This window comes from Oreochromis aureus, linkage group 5 (assembly GCF_013358895.1).
Source record: "Oreochromis aureus strain Israel breed Guangdong linkage group 5, ZZ_aureus, whole genome shotgun sequence".
Classification (NCBI taxonomy): domain Eukaryota; kingdom Metazoa; phylum Chordata; class Actinopteri; order Cichliformes; family Cichlidae; genus Oreochromis; species Oreochromis aureus.
Genome location: NC_052946.1, coordinates 39,029,380 through 39,055,102, shown reverse-complemented (window position 1 = coordinate 39,055,102; position 25,723 = coordinate 39,029,380). Strand labels below are relative to the sequence as shown.

The 25,723-nt window shown below is 38.8% G+C and overlaps 1 protein-coding gene across 1 annotated transcript in view; it reads right to left on the bottom strand.

Annotated features, from left to right (window-relative positions):
- Positions 1-517: 517 nt before the first annotated feature.
- LOC116314354 (V-set domain-containing T-cell activation inhibitor 1-like) overlaps positions 518-25,723 on the bottom strand; it is a 69,918-nt gene continuing 44,712 nt past the window's right edge. The window contains exons 5-8 of the mRNA XM_039612584.1: positions 21,603-21,869; positions 6,751-6,774; positions 2,204-2,296; positions 518-2,010 (exon numbers count right to left, since the gene is read on the bottom strand). Coding sequence (XP_039468518.1) covers positions 2,006-2,010; positions 2,204-2,296; positions 6,751-6,774; positions 21,603-21,869 — 389 coding nt within the window. The 3' untranslated portion in view covers positions 518-2,005. The remainder of the gene's footprint in view (positions 2,011-2,203; positions 2,297-6,750; positions 6,775-21,602; positions 21,870-25,723) is intronic.

Below are 25,723 nucleotides of genomic sequence, written 5' to 3'. Positions count from 1 at the left end.
CATGTGGAGACAAGTTCGGAAAGATGTTTCCTCTCTTTGGATCTGCCATCATGTGTGAACATTCTCTGTGACAGCATTTAACAAATCCACTGATCCTCTGATCACCTGTTTATTTTCCTTTATATTTGAACCAGCAAATGCACACAGTGAATAAATTATGTGAAAAAAGGTTTCATGCATGCTTCTTCAGCAGAATGTTGTTTCCTGACTGACGGCTCCTTCTACCTCACATTCATACTGATGTTAAACTAGTTACAGCCAAAACGTTTAAAAAATGACAAAAGTGACTGAGATTGAACAAAAAGTCATGTTTGAACTTTTTATTCAATCTCATGTTTGATATTAATTTGACACATTAGAGACTAACACCCATCGATCTCCTCGGCCAGTTCAGGATAAAAACAGCTTCCTGCTAATACTGAGCAACACTTTAGCTTTGCACCGACATTCAATCTGTAGCTAAATACGTTTTATCAAAGCACAACTGCTGCAAAATAAGAACCCTTCTGGAATTTGACTAGAACAGTAAAACATCTTCTCACTTTATTAACATTTAGCGACGCACACACACACACACACACACACACACACACACACACACACACACACACACACACACACACACACACAGTCGCAAAAGTTTTTTATTCAGGCTTGTGCACTCTTAAGCTTTCTGTCAAATGACATGAGCATAAAAAAGTACATCAACAGTTAACAGCAAAAATATAATAACAAAAAATCAACTGAACCAAAAACAACATATGATATTAGAGTTTTAACGTAAGTAAAAATATTCTAAAAATGAAAATCATAATTTTTCTATCTGCTAAATATTAATTTACAGTAACACATAAGTGCACATGTTTAACTAAACTGAGTTAAATATGAGCTGAAAAGTTTCTTCATCATTTGCATGACAGCTTTCGACTGAATATGAAACATAATAGAAACTTGATACTTTAAGTCCTAAATTTAGAGTTAAGGTTTTACTTTGGGCCATTTTTAAATTTGCTTGTCTCATTATTTTTCTTTTTACTGATCCAGATAATAAATTATAAAGTCTTCAAAGGGGACAGTTTTTTGGAGTTACAATTATTTTAATCTGTTATGATCAAAAACAAAACATCACTGTCCTCATGAAAAACATGAACCTCAGAGAAACTTTGTTTAGTGAATTATTGATAAAGCTGAACACTGAAAATGGGAAAGGATTCAGGAGGAGCCATGAAACTGCAGCAGGAGAGGAAACACTGAGATGATCAATAAATGATCAAATTAAAGTTGAAATGATGGAAACGTGACTATGCACTGTATTATTGACATGGGGACAGTTACAGTGTCACTACACAGTGATTTTAAAATGGGAATTTTTCCATTTTATTTTCAACAACACAGAAACTTTTTAACTTTGGAGGAAAAAAAACATTAAAAGTGAAAATAGAAAAGATGGAAGCACGTTATTAATTATATATAGTATTTCCTTATATGAGGACAACAAAACTCCAGCATCTCGAAAATGATGAATAATGATAATGAAATATAAACACAGAACAGTGTGAAGCTAAAACTTGGTGAGGAGTTTGAAAGATGCAGGTAGAAGAAACAGTCGTGTAATTTTAAACCATGAACGTGACGGAGAGTGAAGGTTGGACTGTGACAGTTTGGGTGATGTTCAGGTTTGACTCTGAAGTACTCTGTGATGTTGGAGAGTAAAAATTTACATTATTTTAACCTTTGATGAAAAACTCTTGACATGTCCTCTCTCTGAGGGAGCGTCCTGAGCCAAGATGAACAGAGTTACTCAAAATGTTTTTTCATTAGAAACCAGAGAAAAGTCGCACAACAAAAAAAGAGCCAACATGTCCTGTTGTGATTAAACTCTCAGCTGAATCAAAGACAAAAAAACCAAAAACAGGTTTGAAATATGACCAATTCACACTTTTTAAGGTCGTTCAGAGGTGAGATTTATCTGCGTCGCTGGGGAGAAGCCATTTTCTCTTCTTTGTTAACCTGCAGGAACAAAATGAAAATATTCAAGAAACACACAACTACACTGGTCACACACTGAGTGAATAGAAACAAAGTGTTTATCTTCTTTGACATAAATCAAAGGTTAAGATCTAACATGAGGGAGTTATAAAGAATGTTTGATGTTCCTGCCAACAAATGATGAATGTTGATATAGTACATCAGTAAAACTCACGTTTACTGCGACGGTATGCTGCACAGAGAATCACAACAACAACAAAAATAGCAACAAGAACACCGATGAGTATGGCAGTCCATACAGAAAACCCTGAAACAGAAGAGAAAACATTGGTGTAACTCAGACTGTGACTGCATGTCAGGAACAAACAGCAGGTTTAAACAGCGAGCTCAGTGACGTCAGCATGGATCTAACTTCCTGTTTCCTGCTGCTCGTCTCCACAGCTAACAGGCTGGTTCTGATTCTGCTCTGAGCTGTGAGGATGATGATGTTGGAGCTTCCTCCTCTATAAAGGATGTTTGAATCTCTGGGCTGCTGCTCAGAGACTCCTGCTTTCCTCCTGCTGAGCCTCCTTTCCTTAACATTACTTCTAAAAACACATTTTTATAGACGTGCTTCAATCTGATCTCTTTTTATCATCCTGTAGAAAAATCCAGAATAAATAAAGGCTGAAAACACGCTGTGTGTAAAATGAAGCACTGAATTAAAGATTTAGTTTAAGCTGTTAGGATTAAACCTGTTTTTAGACACTTCACACAAATCTGAATCCGATTAGCTTTATTTTGAAAAACTGTTGGCTCTTCTGATGAACTCGCTGACACTGAGCACTAACTCTCAAACTAAACTATATGAGAGTGCAGTGAAGCGACCCTTCCTGAATATATGTTTGACATATTTACCAAAAGCTGAGAGTTATTCTTTAACAAAGACACAGCTGTGATCATCTTCATCAGCAGGATAACAAAACTAAAGGACAATTTAAGGAGTTTGTTTTCTGTGTTCTGGTTTCAGATGAAGATGATGATGAAGATGATTTATTTCCTAAATTAGAAATCTGAACTTATAGAGTTTATTTGCTGCTTTCATTTCCATTTTCTCTTTAAAACCTTAAACCTCTGACTTTATCTTGATTCTGTTTGTGTGGAAGCTTCATCTGCACAAACATATTCGTGACCTCACTGAAAGCCACAGAGGAAATAATTAAAGTTTTATTACAGGTTTATATTATCCTGCAGTCAAAAATCTTCAGAGTGTGTTCAAGATAATAAATTATTAAACACTAGGACACCTTCTGACCTTTTACGTAATAAGCGATCATGAAATAACATAATTTCCTTGGAGATTATTAAAGTGTTCTGATTCTGAAAACAAAGTTGTATCTCCCTCATATTAGAGTGTGTAACTGCTCATATCCCCTGAGACTGAAAAGTGTTTCTTTTGTCTGATCAGCTGTTTTACAGCTAAAACCTTCAGTGAGATTTTGGTACATTTGGCTCAATAGTTATTTTTTCACTTTCAGGTTTAATGTCCCTGCACACTGCCTCCACCCTCGTCCTCTAACTGCATCAGTAACACTGAGTAACACTGAGTAACACATTATGCCATCACAGTGCTTGATCTCTGAATTCTTTGAAATCAGGGAAGATAAAATAAACATTACAATAGAAATTAAAAATTTTTTTTATAGATTTTCTTCAGAACGGAGTTAAGCAATGCTTACAGAGAGCTCACAGGTTAGCTGCATTAAATAAATAAATGTTCAACTGAAATTAGATTATTTTTGCAGCCCAGTTATTTAACAATGTTTTAAAGTACATGTTTGCAGGACGCTGGTACTGCAGCACCATAAAGTTTGATCTTTTATTCATTTGAATTTGATTAAATTTGTTGTGTTCAGCTTTTTCTGACACTTGGATTTTTCAGGATAATCTAAACCTGTTTGAAGTCAGTAAATGCTGCTGTGTCATACAGCACTGAACTATAATAACTGGTGTTCCTAATATTCTGACCCACAAACAGAAGTGTCTGAAATCTATTAAAAATCTTTCGAGCTGGATGAATGATGGAATTTGGAACAAACTGAATTATTAATAATATAAATGACCCCCAGTTACACTGTGCTGTAAAGGTTACTAACAACACAATAAAATCTGAATGCACTAAATCACAGCAGGAAAATATGAGTAAATCAAAGGCTTTGGGACAGATTTACTGAACTAGACAAATTATTGTGATGATGCACTTGCAGAATGAACTTCTAACAGTGTGCTACTCAGTGTGTTACTCATATATAAATAAGTCAAATTTTATTTGTGACACACAGTACAACATGCAGCGACATGCTTGTGTCCAAACTGCAAACAGGCTGCAGACGTGGCCGCGCCATTCCAATCAGTTTACTTCAGTAATAACCGTCATTCTGTCATCAGCAGCAGAGCTCAGAATAGAGCTCAGGATTTATCCAGTGAAGAGCTGCAATATTACAAATTATTCCACCTGAAATCTTCACACCTGACCTGTATGATGTTGGATGAACACCAAACACGACTTAGTTACTGTGTCACATCGGTAAATGTGCGATTGCTCCGGTAAATAGAGAATACAGAAACAGAAGTACTGTTTTACTGTCGGCTTCCATTACCATGACTGGCCTGTGTTACTTTTGTATGAGATTACTTTGGAAGCAGTCATTTGTCTAAGCCAACACTGCCACCTACTGGCAAAACTCAATATCGCCTTAGCGCCACATCAGGTGAGAGTAAATGAGCTTTTTCGCTTTGTACTGTGATGTCAAACCATTGTCAAAACAAAAACAAAAAAAGGATGTGGTGTGGGGGTCGACCACCTTAAAACTACTTTGACAAGAACTCTGAAACTTGTTTTTAATGCTTAAAATCCTCAGTCTCTCCACACATTCAGTCCTATTAACAACTGAATTTGACAGATATTTAAATTTTGGTTTGTTACAGAGTCAACAGAAAGAAGGTCGCTGTGTGCGCCCTGCTGAGAAAAAGATAAATCAGTTCTGCTCTGCTCAGTTTCATGAAAGGTCCTAAAGCAAAGTTTCAACACTGCTCTAACAGCACTGAGTCGGTTACACACTCATTCTTATAAAATCTCCCTCTCTCCTTCAAAATAAACACTCCTAGAATAAACCTTGACAAACTTTAAAGTTCCATTTTACTCCTGAGATCTGAAAATATAAGGTTAACTTAGGTTTACGTATTTTTTGTTTTTTTCAGAAGCTGAACATGATAAATCTTCTGCAACACTTTACAAGTGTTTTTTAAATAAATAACAGATACATATAATAAACTAAAATCTTAATTCTGACTTGGCAAAAGCTTCCAGTCTCACAGAAGAACATAAACAAACTGGAAAACTAAATTATTCTGTCACTTCCAAATAAAGTTGAAATCAGAGAAATGTTTCTGGCCATGGAGTTGGTCATGTCTTGGTATCTTGTTGTGGTGTTACTGGTATTTCAACAGTTTACAGCACATGCTGCTCTGCTTTTTTATCAGACTTTGTTTAGACAACAGCCATGTTTGATGACACCGTCTCTTAATTTTTTGTTAACATTTTCTGTCATTTTGTCTTTTATCTCACTCACACTAGTGTGTAATACTCCAAACATTAGGGCGCTAATGTCTGATCCTCATGTGCTTTTGGCATCAACCTAAACTGATGTCACTCTAACTCTATTCCAACCATATGATTGGATCAGCACCACATTACTATCGCTGTCATTGGCCTTTCATGTTGTGTCTAAAAACATGGATGGAATGAGATCTATTAACTTTATACTGACCATGTTTTATATTGCTGTGAATGAAAGTTTTTGCATGATAAATATTTTTAGTATTTTATTGTCCAGTTCTAGTTCTCATTTACAAGACCTGCATAACATAACCAGGTAGGAACACAATGTGATGCATGTTTTGTTGTCTACCTTTTACACATTGTTAAGGAAACTAATGTTGGGTTGATTGGATTCTCAGCTCTTCTTTTTCCTTTTTTTTTTTTTTTGCCTTCCCTGTTCATTACTTTAGCCATCAGAATTATTGTCTGAAGGCTAAGGCTCTTCTTTTTCCATGTCAAGTTCTCATACAGTCGTCTTTGTCCCCTCACCAATTACCAGATTGTCTATAAACTCTGATTTTTTCCAGGACTTCACGCTCTTCCTAACTGATCTCCTCACTGTGCTAGTTCCTAATTGTCATGGTCCTGAGTCTGTCGACTCAGTGTTTTGTGTTTCTTTATGCTTTTATTTATTCTGATTGTGTATTCCATTATGATTTGCCATTTGTTCGGTTTCTGTTCTATGCCTGCCCTGGTCCCACCTTCCGTGTTCCCCCTGTCTCATCAGTGTAATCAGCGTCAGCCGTGTCTCCCAGCTGTTTCCTCTTCGCTCCGTTCACCTCTTGTACTTAGTGTCTACGTCTTCCCCTACTCGTTGTCACGTCGTACCCTCACTTCAGCTGTGTGTTCTGTTTGCCAGCCTGCCAACCTGTTTAGTTATTCTGTACTCCCAGTTTAGTTAGTTTTCTGTTCTGTTTCTTCCAGCAATAAAGCTGTGTATTTTGAGTTACTTCTGCCTCCGTGAGTCCTGCAATTTGGGTCCTCTCTTCCTGCCTGCCTGCACACAGCCAGGACACTAATGTTAATACTTTGTGTTTGTTTACTTTGCTGACTGCCCACCTGTGAATGACATCAAGCAAACGATGTAATGTATGAATCAACATCAACATTCTGGACTTTACCTTGTGGTGCAGAGTCACTCTCCTCTGTGGAAACAAAAAGGTACAAAAGGTTCTTTTTATAAAAGTGTAGCAGACAAAGATGCATAAATATCAGAGAACATAATCAATTTGAGAAAATTGAGGATAAAATTGTGTAAAAGGTTGAAATAGTGACCAAAATACACATTCATCAATAAATACACAAGGAAATGATGTTGAAGGCTCATAAAAAATACTATGACAACCATGACAAGTAAATTTTGTGGAATTAACAACAAACTGCATGCTGAAAATATTAATAAATCACATTTGCATTATTTATTTAAATATTTTTCTTTTTAATGTTAAACTCCTGCAAATACATATGTGAGAAGGCCAGCCACAAAAATCACACCAGCTTTTTCTAAATCCATCACAGGATATTTGTATGAAGTTCATGAGATTATTGTGTGTGTGTGTGTGTCATTCCAGTCTTTAAGAGACGTCTCTCTGTCATGTCCCTTCATACTGCCTCACTCCTGCTCTTATAGCTGCATCAGTTGTCAAGCAAGGTGGGACTGAAAGGGATTGAAGTCCCCCTCTGGTAGGATCTCCCCTCTCAGATTGGTCCTGGGTAAGGGACCAGACAGTGAACATTTCAAAAGACCCCTATGAGTGAAAAATCTAGGGAACACCCTGCCCAGGATAGCGTTTCTGGGCCCCGGCCCAGAGAAGGGTGCCCAAAGGCGAGCACATGGTGGCCTTAGCCTATATCCCTTCTTCAGCCAATGACTGTAGAAAACATGGACGACGTGAGAGCACTTCCTCCCATCGTGCAAAAATGAAGCCAAAATATCCGGCTTGTTAAGGCTGCCATCTTGCATTTTTGGAGCCAGAGTCTGCGCAGTAGTGACTTGAGGTGGAGCGACTGTGTCACACTCCCGCCCACACACCCGCTGGACGTGACCGCAAACACGCCCCCCCCCTACACTTTTTAAGTAGCCTGGCTGCTGCAGTTTATCTCAGGGCTCATGTGTGCCCAGCCCAATTTTACTTTTTAAGTGTGTGTGTATGTGTATGTGTGTGTGTGGGGGGTATGTATCCATGATTGTTTATGTTAATGAGAGTGTGGGAGTGAGTTGGAGGGCGGGTGGGGTGGGCTGCTTTTAACCATGTAAAGCACTTTGTGCTGCATTGCTGTATGAAAAGTGCTTTATAAATAAAGACTGATTGATTGATTGATCTGCTGATGGGTTTACCGCGACTGACGACTCATTTAATTAAGGTAAATACAACGGTGTCACTGTTATAAAAAAGACACACAGCTTAGCATCTTATAGTTCTACAACATCTAACATCACTCTGTTATTAATTTGTTTGCTAGATTAGCCGCTAGCATACCCACTGTGTTGGAGACTTGTTGCTAGCGATGCTACACACCTGTTACTCTAATAGTCTGTATTATTGAATAATTCAGCACTCCTGAGTTTTTCTTATCCATCTTTAGACAGATATGAGATCAGCTACACACTCCACAGAGGCCCAGAGTTACTGTTAATTAGTGATGGGATTTCCGGATCTTTTTAGAGAACCGGCTCTTTCGGCTCGGCTCACTAAAAAGAGCCGGCTCTTTCGGCTGCCAACCGGCTCTTCAGGTTGTTTTGTTGGTTTAATTAATTTATTATTAACAACAATAAAAAATTATGCACAAAAGGAATTACTAATGTAAAAAAAAAAAGTGGTTTTATTTATGTGTTTATATATAAATATATGTGGTGGCCCCTAGAGACAAAGCACGTACAAACTCCAAAATTTCTACCGTTAACTGAACTTCCAAAACAGAGCTACCTAGATCACTTAAATTACACAATTGAAAGCATGTGTGTATTGTTTGTGTATTTATACACAAGCACTCATACATATTCAAATAATTAAAAAAAAAAATTCATTTACCTGTTACTACCACACACCAAATCCGGTCGTTGGTACTTCCTGTCACGTGTAGCCACTAGGTAACAAAACACTGCGCCTAGCATTCTGGAGCACTTCTGTTGTGTTTTGTACGTGTTTTGGAGTTTGTACATGTTTTGAAGTCTGTATGTGCTTTGTCTCTAGGGCCCACCATAAATATACTTTTATTTATTCACTCCACATAAAATGTAATAAATAAATCATATAATACAAAAACCAACTACAGTGGAACCCCGGCTTACGAAGACTCCATTTAACGAAAAATTCAAGTTACAAAGGCACGGCAATATTTTTGCCAGTGGTACGACAAATGCCAGTGCAACGAAATCCATTTGCGAAATGCGTTTCGCTGTTCCATGTGAAAGACGTATTGTTTTTGCAGTGCACTATTTCGTGTCCTTTTCGTTTGCAATTAGCCTATCGTTCATTCATAATTGGGTCGGCATAAGGCATAAATATGAGCGAGTTTAAAAAAATGTAAAAAAAAATATCATTGCACAGTGTACGTACGTACATTAATTAATGTAAATGTAAGTTTTAATGTTTAGAATTAAATTCCATGTTATGTACATGTACACGTATGTATGTATGCATGCATACGTACAGTATGCTTTCCTCAGCCTCTCTCATCTCTCATGGACCTATCCCTCTCCCATCCCAACAATGGACTCTTCTCACTGTTGAGGTCTGGGAAGCGCTCCGCTCCCTTAAGGCCAAAACAGAGAGAATGAGGAGGAGCTTCTTCCCCCTGGCTATTTGGGCCCTGAACCAAGTGTAGGGCTGGACTCTCATACACACATCACATCACCACACGCACTCTGTTTTTTGGGGGGTTTTTGCACACTTCTTATAATTTATAATTTCTTTTTATTGATAATTTCTTTCATAAACTGTTATTTACACATTTTTACTGTAAATTCCTAAGTTAAAATCTATAAATTTTTGTAGTAATCTGCAAATATGTAAATCTTTAAATCTTACTGTCATTTAATGACACTAAGATTATGTGACCTGCAAGTGAGAACAGTCTCTCACATCGGACAGAAGTGGTCAATAATCAAATACTTGCAGGCCAGGACAGACAGCTGTGGGTGGGTCCCTGCTCGAACACCAAATATGATTTAGTTACTGTTTCACGTCGGTAAACCTGTGCTTTGCATGGTAAATAGAGAATACAGAAATAGCTATGTTACTGTTGACTTCCATTGCCATGACTAGCCTGCATTACATTTGTAAGCAATTACTTTTGTCAGTCACTCGTTTGTCTAAGCCAACACTCCCACCAACTGACAAAATTAACTATTGCCTTAGCGCCACATCAGGTGAGAGTAAATGAGCTTTTTCGCCCTGTACTGTGATGTCAAACTACTGTCACAACAAAAACAAAAAAAGGTGATGTGGTGTGGGGGACGACCACCTTAGAACAACATTGACAAAAACTTTGAAACTTGTCTGTGAGGGTTCTCAGTCATCCAAGTCATCTTAGTGTAAGGGGCTTGGAAACTGTACTGAACTGTACAGCATACACTACGTTGTTAATTATGTGTTAAGGAGTTTTGTCTTCGAGATAAACCAGTTTTTGTCTGAGTGTGTCTCGGTCTGACGTACACAGAGTCAACAGAAAGAAGTTTGCTGTGTGTGCCCTGCTGAGGAAAAAAAGACAGCTTAGTTCTGCTCTGCTCAGTTTTATGAAAGGCCCAGCAGTGCTACAGCAAAGTTTCAGCACTGCGCCGACAGTTCTCTCCTTCAAAATAAACACACTTAGAATAAACTGTGACAAACTTAAATGTTCTATTTTATACCTGAGACCTAAAAATATAAGGTTAATTTAGGTTTACATATTATTTCTTCTTTTCAGAAGCTGAACATGATAAATCTTTTGCAACACTGTTAAAGTGTTTTTTAAATAAATAATGGGTATATACAATAAACTACAATCTTAATTCTGACTTGGCAAAAGCTTCAAGTCTCACAGAAGAACACAAACAAACTGCTCATGGACCTTGGGTCCAGGGTCCATTGTGGACTAATATTAAATTATATGTGGGGTTTTTTGCACTGTGCTGCTGTTCCTGTTTCCATGTTTGTGTGTATCGGCAGGTGTGTGTGTCACCCTGCCAGGTGGCTGGCCACACGTAAAGATCATCACACACACCTGGAGCTGATCAAGCCTCATTGGGGAGCTACTTAACAGTGTGGCTGAGCACACTGTCTTTTGACGGCTGTTAAACTGTTAAACTTGGGATCGCAACCATGGGTTTATTTTGATAGCTTTGATGTTGAAACCTTTATTTTGAAAATCCGCAGCAGAAGTCTGCTACTTGTAAACTGGTTTTCCCTAAGCTTAGGCCTCTATTTTTTCCCCTCAGGAGGTACATGGAACACAAGAGGGCAGGTGTGCGGACACACGGGAGCAGAGAGCACAGAGCACGAACTTATTGGGAAGAAGACACAGCACAGGAGTCGAAGGAACGCATGGGAATTTATTGTTGTGTAATATTTACTGCACTGTAAATGCTGCTTTCATTGCACAAGAATCCAGCGTTTGGGTCCTTTTTCCCCACTTTCCCATGCTTTGCCATCACAAACCGTGACACAAACTGGAAAATTCAATTATTCTGTCAGGTCCAAAGAAATAAAGTATCTACTAACACAAAAAAAATATCAATAAAAAAATCCCTATTTTTTTTTTGTCTTGAAACAACCACAATGAAACAGACAGTGAGGTTCATTTATGATCAGATGTTTGACTCGTTCGACCACCAATCCAGTGTGATAGCAAACACAGCTGTTCAGGCTTCTCTCTACACTATAAAGACAACAGAGAGGGGCGTGCCAAGATGGTGGAGTGAGTAGATGCTCGCTACCAAGTTCTGCACAGAAAGTTCGTGAGGAACGGTAAAACCTCAACTTTATGCTGCTAACACTAAGAATTTACTAAACAAGAGAAGATACAACAATCATAAGGCAAGAAGCAGTAAAATGCCAAGTCAGAAAGGAGCGAAAAGGGGACTGGAAAGTTCCAAGTCTAAGATAACGCCTGAGGATGCTAACGAGGAGAATGCTACGCATAGCAACGTGCTAATGGATAGCTGCCATGACTACGCAGTAGTTATGTGCGGATCGATCCTGAAATATCGATTCCTCCGATATCAATCATTTATGTTCTAGAATCAATTCTCACATTAAAATATCGATATTTTAGTAGTTTAGGGTAAATTTGTAGTTTATCATTAACAGGAACACAGTGGAAAGAAACTATGGCCGCTTATCAATGCCCAAATGCACGCGAGTACGCATCGCTGCGTGCTCGGTGAGTACGCACCCGCCGAGAACGCACGGGAGTACGTACCTGCCGAGAACGCGAGCACGGACTCGTCGGCCGTTTCTCAATTCTCAAGCACGCGAGCACGGACTCGTGATTTGTACCAGCGTGCGTGATGATGTCACAGGTCCGGAGTTTTTACTGCCGTCCCCTCTTAATTTAACTGTGAGTAACATGTTATGAAGCTTAACTTTAATCACAGCCAAACCGGTTTACTCAGGAACAAATAAAACACTGAAATAAACCAAACATTAACATTTAGAAGTGATCTAAGTGACTTATATATCATTTTTAACCTCAGTAGTGAAACCTCTATTAATAAAAATAGTGTACATGTACATACGTGTACATACCTTAATAAAACAAGCAGGTGAGATGTTAGAACGCTTTTATTTTTATTTTAGTGGACACTCAATACTATAGACAGCTGCTGGGGTTTCTTTAACCTGAGTAGTGAGAAGACCGCAAGCGGGCGGGGAGGGAGGGGGGGACGATGTGCCGGGAGTCCGCTGTTGAGTTTTGGACGAAATGCATTCTGGGATATATAGCTGTCCCAAGTCTACACCGATGCATGCTCGATAAAATGGGCGGATCGAGAACACATCCGGGACTTTTTTTCGCGTTCTCGGCGTGATGCGTGCCAATTGGAACAGTACTTGGTCTCCGACTGATGACGTATCACGAGTACACGAGAACGCAAGTACGCACAAGCACGCATATTGATAAACGCCCTATATCATTCGGATTGTCTACATTCAAAGGAACTACTTCCTCTTCCGCCTTTCATAGTCATGTGCGAAATACGGCTGTATAAATGTCTCGCAGGCGCTGGCGTGTGCACTCACAACAATGGCTGAACGTGGTTGAGTCATGTGCGGACATATTTTACATCCACAAACAGCCAAGACGTGGTTTGCGGTACATGTGGCAAAAAGTGAGTTTTTGTGGCCATACTTGCCAACCTTGAGACCTCAGAATTAGGGAGACATTCAAAAAGGCTGTTGGGGGGTTGATAGATAAATTTTACAGTGTTTATTTATGGGATAAAATACGTTAAATGTCACCATTATTATTGGCCGGCCCGGATTCAGCGGGGGTGTCCAAATTCAGAGGCTGCTTCCACCTGAGGACCCGGCCTTCGTGGTCTAAAGAAAGCCGGTAGTACGTCACAGGCTCCCTCGGTGGAGTGAAACTCTGCCGTCTGCTCCTTGCTATCTAAAATATAACCGGGCGCTGGCGTAAACTCTCGACCGTCTCACACTTCTGTTTAATCAGATTTCTGTTTGACGTTTATTCAGCTGTGTGAAAACCCCGGAGGAACCCTCCTGAGGGATTAATAAAGTTAAATTTTATTTAATCTAATCTAATAACTTTAATCTCAGCCAAACTGATTTACTCACGAACAAATAAAACACTGAAAAAGCCAAACAATAACATTTTTAAGTTATCAAAGTGACTTATATATCATGTTTAACCCGAGTAGTGAAAGACCGCGGAGGTTGGAAAACGATGTGTCGATCGGCTCAGATATTTGAAGTTTACACAGCTACTCACCTGAAAATATGTTAAAAGTTTTTTTGCGACCCAGAAAGAGAAATAAGAGTAATATTAAAACTAAGCAGCTGTCGTCATTGTTGGAAACTGGAATTGGCTGGGCCGCGCTACGAATTCTGCGATATGGTTTTTCAATTTTGTTGTCCGGGTGGAAAATCGGGAGAAATTCGGGAGAATGGTGTACGGTGGCTCCGGGAGATTTTCGTTAGGGGCACTGAAATTCGGTATTCTCCCGGAAAAATCGGGAGGGTTGGCATGTATGGTTGTGGCAACATCACTAACCTTGTCAAACACCTCAGAGTAAATCATATCACAGAATATGACGAGCGTATGTTGAGGCGAACTGAAGAGGAGGAGAATATTACTTGGTATCGGATCGGAAAGGAAATCAGTGGTATCGAACATCACTAATGTTTAGTAACTTGGGGGTAAATTTCTTCCGTGATTGTCCTTTTTGGTGGAGCAACTGCCTTGATCAACAGCAGCTCCCCCTGGTGTTAAAACTAAGAAGTGCAATACACTCAAGCAAAAGTTGAAGTGCGGGCCATATTCTATTCTATTTATAAAATTACTTGCGGGCCAATTAAAAATGGACCGCGGGCCGGAGTTTGGACACCCCTGCCGTACACCGACTTGGAGCCAAAATAGCACCAGACCTAGAGGCATCATCGTGCAGTTCACCTCCTGAGTCTACAGAGATGCTGTATGGAAAGCGGCCAAAACATTCCCCTACCTGCAGGACAATCATTTGAGGTCAGCTGAAGATCTGTCTAGGGAGGACAGAGAACGTCGTGACAAACTGTGGCCGATGATAGACAAAGCCCGTAAGGAGGGTAAGCCGGCTTATTTCGTGGGAGGTCGAGGATTCATCAGTGGATCAGAAGTTTTCCCTCCTTCATAGAGAAGCCCATTAAATCTTAGGAATGACATTTCTGTGAGCTTGTTTACATGGTGAACTTGGTATATTCACCCTCAAGTTAAAGTATTATTTTGTGTTGAGTGTGTTTATCTATCTATCTATCTATCTATCTATCTATCTATCTATCTATCTATCTATCTATCTATCTATAAATAGCTATGTTCAAACCAAAGCAGATAGTTAAATACTATATTTTTTTATAAGCTTATTTACTGTGAGATTATTATATCATCTTATGCCACGTTATACCACTAATTAAAGATTGTGAAATTATTATGTAGTTTTAGTTTGCATTATTCTCCTGACTTAGAAGAAGGGGATAACTATTACATTTATTAAACTGATTTGTATTACATTAGACTGCTGATGTATTGTGAATGAATGATATTGTTTTATGATGCATGATACTGCTGATTTATAAGAAATACTGTTTTCAGAGAATCATGGCCTTATTTGTCTGATTAGAAAGAACAGAACATACTGCACAGGAAGCCAAGGTCATAACTAGAATGTGAGAAACGGTCAGACACTTCGAGATCTGGCGGACACCCTCTTGTCCACATCTCCCCTCCGGATGGTTAATGCTCAAAGTGTTGTATGGAATAAAGAGATTGTTGATTGAGCATTTATACACAGAGTGTTGTTCTTCCTTCAGCCCAAAGATCAAAGAATTGGGAGAATTTAACATTACTCAGGGTTTTTACTGTTCTATTACCTTAATTGTGCAGCACCCGGTTCCCTTATCCTATAGCTGTAGAAGTTTAGAACTTACTTTTTCTCTTTATCTTTTTCTAATTACTTTGTCTTTTTCAATTGTTTCTCTTAATACCATAGGGTTAAGACAAACCTGTAAACGCAAAGCTTTGTTTTTGTTTGCCAAACAATTTAGAACTGATTTTTGTTTTTTCCAAGAGAGTCATTCCACACCTGCTGATACAAATTTTTGATTAAATCACAATGGGGTAATGAAGTCTGGTTGTCCCATGGCTCTGAGCATTCTGCTGGAGTTGCCATGCTTAAAAATTTCTTTTCTGGGGATGTGTTACATTCTGACTGTGACACCTTAGGACACTACATTTGTTCAATAATTAGACACAATAACAGTACTTTCATTACAGTAAATATATATGGTTACAATAATAAAACTGAAAATGATAAATTACTTGACTCCTTAGAAGAAAGAATTAATTTCTGACTCTCCAAATACCCAAACTCAATCCTCTTAATTGGTGGAGAGTTTAACATCGCTTTAGATAATACGGTTGATAGGTGGCCTCCAGGGCAGCAGTCTTCATACAGTGCAAACTTAAAAAATTTAATGGGAAAATTTAATGTTGTGGATATTTGGAGAGAAAAATTTCCAGATGATAGACTCTTTACTTGGAGCAATAAGACAGGATCCAGGCAATCGTGTATTGACTTCTGGCTTGTTTCTGACTGCATTGATAAAGATAATATTACTGTTAATATACCTGACACCCCCCTCACTGATCTTAGAGCAATTTACATTAACATTGTGGAATTACAGGGATTATTTTACATAACCATCATCTTTATCATTGCAGTAATTATCATTTCATCCAAGCATTTATTGAAGTTGTTGGCATTATGTTATAATTTGTATTACAGGGGTTATCATAATCAAATATTAACATGTTTAGGCTGAGCAAAGGCCTGAGATCATCACCATATTTGGAAAGAGGATGCCAGAAAGGGGAACTTCTGTGTCTGCACTTATCTCTTAGAATAGATCATTATCTGTAGAGGAGACAAACAATGTTCTTAAGATGCAAATTATGTGCTTGTAAACGCATGAGGGGGCGCCATAATACCCTGATGTTATAAAAGCAATCTGAAGTGTATTTTTGGGTGGGGATGTACAACTGATGTTTTGCAGTTTACACCTCTCCACGCTATGCATTCATTAAAATCAATTGTTTGACCGACCTCTTCTGGACCATGATTGTTTTACTCTCGTCCCTCAATTTCGGACCCTTAACAACATCCAAATGTTTACACTGGATAATATACCTCATAAATTCTCTTATTGGAAGTTAAATAACTCCTTACTAAAAGATAAAATGGTTAACATGCAGATTAATTAATAAATTAATTGTTCATTACTGGAATAAAGTTAACAGAGAGAAGTCCTTTTGTACCAATTGGGAACTTTTAAATTTGAAGAATGCAAATTCTTGAGAAGATGTGGGAGTCAAATTACTAAATTAAGGAAAGCTGAAGAGGAAGAAGTGATAAGCAAAATTGCCTCTTATTACCAGAAATCCCCAGAAGAAATCTCAGAGGAAGATAAATTAAGTTTACTAGACCTTCAAAATAAATTGGACGGTTTATATTGACGCAATGCTGAGGGTGCTTTTGTAAAATCCAGGAAGAGGTGGCTGGAGGAGGAAGAACAAAATTCTGCTTACTTTTTCAGGCTTGAAAAATACAGATCAAAAACAAACTCTATTCATCAATATTAATGGCATTGTCTCCGACAATCCTAGAGAAATTTCAAATTTTTGTGCCAAATTCTATACTAAACTGTACAACTCAAAATATAATGAGGATGTCTCAACACTATTTCTCAATAACATTAAAAACCTAAAAACTATTGTTGTGGAAGATAGAAGTTACTGTGACAGCCCTCTGACTGTGGAGGAAGTTTGTAATTCTATTTCTGCACTTAAGGCCAACAAATCTCCTGGCACAGATGGTTTGACTGCAGAGTTTTATAAATCATTTTCTAATCTCCTGGCTCCGTTTTTACAGCAGGTTTTCATAGATAGTATAGAGAATAACACCCTCCCTCCTACTCTTACTAGGGCTGCTCGATTATGGCAAAAATGATAATCACGATTATTTTCAATGAAACTGAGATCTCGATTATTTGACGATATTTATTTAACAATAACAATGTATTGAATAATGGCTTTAAAGATTGTCAAAAAATAATATAAAATAGTAGGCAGCCTTGGGGGGGTTTGAACAGCCGGTTCCGCTTTCTTAATTCTCCGATAAGCCAGGGCCAAGCCAGCTCCGATCAGCAAGAACCCTGTTATCATGGTTCCGAATAGGTAGATATCTTTAGCACTCAGGCTCACCCGAGCCCAGACTTCTCGTTGAGAAAAGGGTGTCAATAGCATTCAGAGACCAGTTGATCAAATCCATAATTCTCTTTTAGGTTTTAGAAACAGACTGTGAGAGAGTGTTCAAGGGAAAGTAATACAAGAAACACGAGACTAGACAAGGACATAAGAGCTAAGCAGGGAAGATAAGGGAAGGGAGAGGAGAAAAAGTGCGTCTGCCTCCTCCGAGAGCCAAAGAAAGAATGTGTGTATGGTTATATAATATTGTATGATCCTTAATGATTTTAGTGAACACTAAACACAGTATCTCTATTACAATGTTACTGTTTTTTAACAAACATGTTTTGGTTGTGCTGCATAAAAGACATTGAGTGTGTATTGGGGGGGGTTAGTTACTGGAGCTCACGAGACTGATTTATTCAAGAGAACTCGCGAACAGCGTTAACTGCTATGTTACTGTACAACCTTAATAAACCATGGTAAAGCAAAATGTCTTGTGCTTAAGACTCTATGTGAAAGTTAAAATATAAATGTTCAGTGCAGATAGATATATTCCAATTTCATTGTACTATTGTACTATGTATGACTGTGCAATGACAATAAAGAGTTATCTATATAGTGTATAGTTACATATGTCATCCAAAACTCCACCACATTTCTGTCATTTTGTCTTTTATCTCACTCACACTAGTGTGTAATAGTCCAAACACAACCCAGCGCTAATGTCTGATGCCCATATGGTTTGGGCATTAACCTAAACTGACGTCACTCTAACTCTATTCCAACCATATGCTTGGTTCACATCCGCATTGCTATTGTTGTCATTGGCCTTTCATGTTGTGTCTAAAAACATGGATGGAATGAGCTCTATTAACTTTATATTGTGCATGTTTTATATTGCTGTCAAGTACAGTTTTTGCATGATAAATATTTTTATCATTTTATTGTCCAGTTTTTATTTATTTAATTTTGTGAAAATTTTGCGAAATTTTGCTCGTTAGCACGAGCAGTTATTTTACTTTTAGTGAACTAAATTCAACTAACAGCCCAAAATCCACAAAGATCTGTGATCGGCAGCTCCTGATGACAATTTCTACAATTATAAAATCACCTTTTACAACCCATGATGGAGGTGCTAGGGACAAAATACCGTTCATGTAAATTTAACATTATTCTTTTCATAACATATAATTCTGTGTCATTATTCATTACTATAAAGTGGAAAACTTTAGATCTCATACAGACTTTAAACCTTTTAATTTCAAGATAAAGTTGCAGCAAAACGAAAATAATTTATAAAGAGTTAGTTAATAAATTTACCATTTATTTAAATGTAGTTTCATAAGGAAGCTGCTGGACAGAAATAGACTCAAACCAAAAACTGAATGTTAAAGATGGATGTAGCCACCATGACGTCATGAGTTAGTGTGGTCTTCTTTTCAAATTTCAAACTGAGCCACTCTGACTAAAAAACACACACTGTGGACACTCATCTTGTGACTGTTAAACTCTGCTCAGATTTACTCTGCTCAGTTTCATGAGAAGTCCAGTATTATTGAAGCACAAATAAGTGGGGCTCAGCTCTAACAGATTACCAATGTCGTTGTTATAGCCAAAATGTTGATTGAGCTAAACACATCTGGGGTCCAGATGGCAGGAACTGTGAATATAAGACTACAGACTTCTGGAAGAGAGCTGCAGTGAGCTCTACTGCAAACGCCTTTAAAAAGAAAAGCTGAGACACTATCAGGACCTGAACATTTCTTTTTGCAAATATGACAGAAAAGTAACTGAATTTTAGATGAGTCAACTATAAGCCCAAGATAAAGATAAGACAGCCTTAATTAGTCCCAGAGCTGGGCAACTCACTAGAAACCTGAGAAAAATGTAACTCAGTTTATGTTCTTCATGTGTTACAATGCACCTCATGGTGATGTTGGTTAAAGAAAAAAGTTATACTGAACAAAATCTTGGTTTTAGATTGTGGAACTTGGAATGATGGTGAAATTGATTTGGTTGTAGTTTTTAACTGAAGCTAATGTGTTTTTGAGCCTTGTTAATTTTATTTGTATATCTCCTGAGGTTATGAAGTTAACAAGGCTCAAAGATTTATGTAAATTAACTTACTTAAATTAAAAGGTTTAAAAAAAGACCCATCCCTTTGTATTCCAAGAACCTGTAACTCAGAAAATAATATTCACAGTATGTCTGTGAAGGTTCTCAGTCATCCAGGTCATGGTAATCTAGAGAAGCTCTTACAAGAAGCTCTCGGCTGAGCTTCTCGACTGAGAGGTGAAACGTCTTTAAGAAACTTAAAGACGTCCAGTTGCTTCTTTCCAAGTTCCTTAGAATATTCACAGTATAATTAGCCTCCCTGTGTATACTAATCTGATTATATAAAAAAAGAATTAATGGCTCACATGCATTTAAGAGAACCTGGTAAACAACTGGTAAAGACTGTTGTCACCCCCTGCTGGCTATTAGAAAGAATACAAGTTTAAGGAACTTTGTCCCTGTTGTTTTCCAAAAATATTTAAAGCAGAGTTTGCTTTAGGGTAGGTCTGTCTTGTGATTGATAAGTCACTAGCATATAATTGATTCCAGTTTTTAAGATAACTTAAATTTATTTTTTAGGGCAGACAGACAAAAGTAATACTGTGACTATGACTACGAGTAGATAAAATGAAGGGAAGTAGGCAGATGTCCTTACAATGAACAGTAAGAGACAAAAGACTTAAATAGACACATGAGGTGATCAGGGGAAGTGGAGACACATGAGGAAACAGCTGACTAGAATGAACATAATGACCCACAGAAAAATGTAAACCAATGGACATGGAATGGACATGGAAACCAGACTTTCAAAATAAACAGGAAACATGACAAGATGCAGACATGACACGAACTTGACAACATTAACCATGCAGACATGAAACATGACAGATAAGATACACTCAACAACAAAGGGAACTTTAACACAGGGGTGATGACGCAAAGGAATCTAAATGAACAAAAAACTACAACTGAGGAACCTAGGAGCTAATACCAAAAGAACTTAAGATAAGCAATGAATATCAAAGTACAAGAAAACTCAAAGCATTGGGTCACACGACACAGGACCGTGACACCCCGAATATTTCATTTGGCTATCTCCTGTGACTTTAATGCTTTGCTGACTCAAAAAGCTGGGAAAAATAATAATTAAAAAGTAACAGGTATGGAACAGTGGCAGGAGCAGAGACAGGGCCAAGGGACACTCTGGACAGATGTTCTGAAATCTCCTGCATTAAACAGGAAACTCTTGCGACACAAGACATATGCACACACAGCAAAGCAACCCCACAAAAAGGACTGGGACCATAAAACCTACATGAGGTCTCTCTGCCTTCAGGGATTCATTTTAATCTTTTGATGATGTTATGAACACCTCACTTTTTCTCATCAATGATGACATTAAAAAAAAACTCAAAAATAGGTCCAATAAAATCAGAAAAGTATATAACTTAATATAACATAACCCATGGTTTTCTGTCGGTTCTGATTATTTTTAAATGCACATTTTTATGGTATTTTCATGATTCACAGGCTCTGTTGAGTTTAAGTTAAGTCTCTGTCTGGAATAGAAAATCTGAACTTTCCTTCATCTTAGGGTAACAATCTCTGAGTTGTTAGGCAAACCTGCTTCCTGCAATCGGGGTCAGAGTTCTGGTTTCAAAACTGGCCACAACAGAAGGAACAGTTACATTTAGAGACAGAGCTTCCATGCATGCTGGGCTGCATCTTACTTTTTAGTGACCAGTTTCTGCTATCAATTTTTTTAAATCCCATTTTTAAAGCAATTGAAAAAAAAAAAAGAAAGAAAGAAAGAAAGAAAAAAAAAATCACCCATGGAGCAATATAAGATTTCAGATTGAACATATTAAACATTATATGACATAACAGATTCTTTACTGTGAGACCGATTTCACATTTACGTGTTTTAAAAGAAGTAACATATGAATAAAGAAAATTATTTAAATATTAAAATCTCACTCACCTTTCAGTTGCACAAAGGTCGTAGTTAAAATCTGATGATTGAGTCTCTTCTGTGTAGCCACACAGCTATAGTTGCCACTCTTGGTCACAGTAGTTTTGACAATGATGTAGGGTTGGTTTTTTATTTGTTCTTTTGATATCTGAGAGGGAAGTGTTTTGTTATCCTTGTCCCACCACTCTACTGTGATCTCAGGAGAAATATCTCTGACTTCACACTGCAGCAATCCTTCATCATCGAGTATTTTGACAATGGGCTCTGGAACTGCATCTGTGAACACATCACAACTTATATCAGGAATAGAAATATCTGACATGAACAACTTTTTCTCTGCTTCTTTAGAAGCTCAGACTGTGTTAAAGTGTTTCTCAGAGAAAAGACAAGTATATATATCTTAATTGTAGCTCTTAGTTTTTTGGAACTGAGATGTTTATTAACTCTTATAACAAAATGCATAAAAAAAATGTCTACATCATGCTGTGGATGATATATTTTTATTATATATTTATTATGTATTTTTTGTATCACATTTAATACATCAGGCGTTTTTGGCAACTTTTTGTTAACAACAATGTTTAGACAAAAGAAAGAGTTTTGTCCATAACATTTTGAAATTATGGCAAGCATTGATGATATTCATGAGATAGAACTCATGTATCAAATATGATACAAAGGGCATTATAGGGTTAATTTAAGGCAATCCAGAGGAAACCATGGTGTCCTTCGATGTAGTCTCTCTCTTCACTTGAATACCCACCACGGAAGCAGTGGAGACTGTCAGAAAACGACTACAAGAAGACAGCTCCTTGGAAGACAGGACCAACTTCACACCCGATCAGATTTGCACACTGTTAGACCTCTGCCTTACCACAACATACTTCAAATACAACGAAGGCTTCTACAGACAAAAACATGGCTGTGCCATGGGCTCCCCCGTGTCACCTATTGTTGCCAACCTTTACATGGAGGAAGTGGAAAGAAAGGCTCTTGGCTCTTTTAAAGGGAGAGTACCCAGCCACTGGTACAGATATGTAGAGCGACACCTGGGTCAAAATCAAGACACAAGAAGTGGAATCCTTCACTGCGCACATTAACGCCGTGGATAAAACATCAAGTTCACCAGGGAAGACACAAAGGATAACTGTTTGCCTTTTCCTGGACTGTGCTGTGCACATTGAAGAGAATGGCAACCTCAACATCGAAGTTTACGGAAGCCCACACACACGGACCAGTACCTCCTCTTTGACTCCCATCACCCTCTGGAACACAAACTTGGAGTAATTAGGACCCTACACCACCGGCAGAACTTGTTCCCTCTAAGCCTGAAGGAAAAAAAATAAGGAACACACACATGTAAAGGAAGCACTTAAAACATGCGGTTATCCTAACTGGGCGTTCATAAAGTCAGCAAAGAGGCACAGAAAAGAAGATCAGACACCAGCGAGGGAGGATAAGAAAGACAGACGCAACAACGTTGTCATCCCCTATGTAGCCGGTGTATCAGAGAAACTCAGGAGAGTTTTCTCCAAGCACGACATCCCAGTGTACTTCAGACCCAGCAACACACTCAGACACAAACTGGTTCACCCGAAAGACAAAACTCCAAAACACAGACTTAACAACGTGGTGTATGCGGTACAGTGCAGCGAGGAATGCCCAGACCTCTACATCGGAGAGACCAAACAGCCACTTCACAAGCGCATGGCACAACACAGAAGAGCCACCTCCACAGGACAAGACTCAGCAGTCCATCTGCATCTTAAGGATAAAGGTCACTCTTTCGAGGATGCCAATGTTCACATATTGGACAGAGAGGACAGATGGTTTGAAAGAGGAGTGAAAGAGGCCATCTATGTCCACTGTGAGCGACCATCTTTGAACAGAGGCGGTGGTTTACGACACCAACTGTCTGCCATCTATAATCCAGTTTTGAGTTCCCTCCCCAGACGACTTAACACCCACTCACATCCTGGGCCATCTGACCTCAGGAATTCACATGACAAGGTGGGGCCAGGTTACACAATGAGCTCACCCGAAACCCGGGCTGATTAGGTCCCACACCCGCTTTCACACCTTGGCTCATGTGATTAGAGGATCATCAGGGGGTCCTTTGTCCCTCTTTGGGGGGATACTCCCACTGAGTTTAAATCTGGGACTCTCGGCCATTTGACCTTAGAACTGAAGAAGCTTCTCGGATGAGAGGTGAAACATCTTCAAGCAACTTAAAGAAGTCCAGACGCTTTTCTTTGCAAACTCCTTTGACTACGATGACCTGGATGACTGAGAACCTTCACAGACATCGGTCTGTAAGAAAGTTTTTGATCCATGCACATGAAGCGGGGGGAAGTCTAAGTTTATCAGCTTGGCTATGAGGATGTCTGGGATGATGGTATTAAAGGCCGAGCTGAAATCAATGAAGAGCATCCTTACTGAAGTCTCAGGATTCTCCAGGTGATGCAGAGCGGAGTAGAGGGCAGTGGAAATTGCATCCTCGGTGGACCTGTTTGCCTTATAGGAAAACTGGTGGGGGTCGAAGCTAGGGGGGAGGCAGTCCTTTATGTACTTTAAGACCAGCTTCTCAAAGCACTTAGAAACTACTGGAGTCAGAGCAATGGCTCTGTAATCATTGAGGCCACTGATGGTGGTGGACTTGGGGACTGGGACTATTGTTGCTGATTTCAGGCAGTGAGGGACAGTGGCGTGTAACAGGGAGAGGTTGAATAGTCTGGTGAACACAGGAAGCAGCTGGTCAGCGCAGGTTTTGAGGACACTCCCAGGTAATCCATTGGGACCAGCGGCCCTTACCATACATGGAGGGTTTTACCCCAAGTCCAGCACCCTGAGGCTCTATGTTAAGTGGAAAGAAGGAGGCCGGGGACTGGTGAGTGTCAGCACCACAGTCCAGGATGAGGCAATAGACATCCACAAATGCATCAACAAGTTGGCCCCAACTTGGCTTAGCCCTTATTTTTTTTTCAAACAGTGACCCTTCCCGAGTCTAACATATTCAGCAAGGGGTCCAAATTGACATATATACCAAAAGCTATGCACAAATATGGGTAGATGAACTACAACTTCTGGCAACTCTTTGGCGGTTTCTCTTCCAGGATGGGAGGAGCCAATGCGGAGGACTGGAGACCAAGAAGAAGGGAGCCTGAGAATTGCAAAGAACAACCCATGCAGCTCGGTTGAGCTCGCCTCTCACCCTCTGCTAGGACAAGACGGATGGTGAGTGTTTTTACTGTGGTAATAAAGGCCATTTTGTTGACTCCCATATCTTATGGCCAAAAAGCAACTGCCAGTAACTGTAGGGATACTGGTGAGCAAAATAAGTGATGATGTTCCCCAGCACAACTTATGTGTTCAGCCAAACTAATCATGAACCCCTTGTAAAGCCCTTATTAATTCCAGATCAGAACAAAACTTTCTCAGTCATTATCTAAGGAGCTTGGCCCTGAATGGCACTCAGATTCTTGATATAACTCACCAAACTCAACCCATTTCTTTATCTTTCTGGTAACCAATTTGAAAGAGACAGTCTGTTTTTTTTCTATAGATCAGTGGTTCTCAAACTTTTCACAATGAGTACCACCTCATAAAATATATGGCTCTTAAAGTACCACCCTTATGTCATTAAAGTACAGTACTATAGGCCTATTTAATACCACATACAGTTTACGCGAGACAATTTTATTTGTTATATGAATGTTATTTATTGTAACTGTCATAAACAGGGTGTGACAAGTGATAATAATAACAACTGTAGTGCATGAAAACATTCACAGCAGGTGGGATATCCAATCTTTAAGTGATGACCTGATGAAACCTGCTTCCGGGTCCAAACTACTGTGAGATTATTAAGGCTGTTTTAACATGTTTTAATGCTTTGTATCTTGTTCTATTTAATCTGAACAAGCCCCTAAACAAAGTCAGTGATCACTGGTGGCCTCTCTTGGTTTTTATCATAACTATTCATTTTAAAGCTCAGTTTTTAAACCCTTACGATGTAACTACAGCCCAGCCCATGCAGCAGTATATTAATGACTAACCTTATATTGCAGTGGTTCTCAACACTGAAGTATGGTCCGTTTACAGCATCCTGCTATGCAATTCCATTTGTTCCT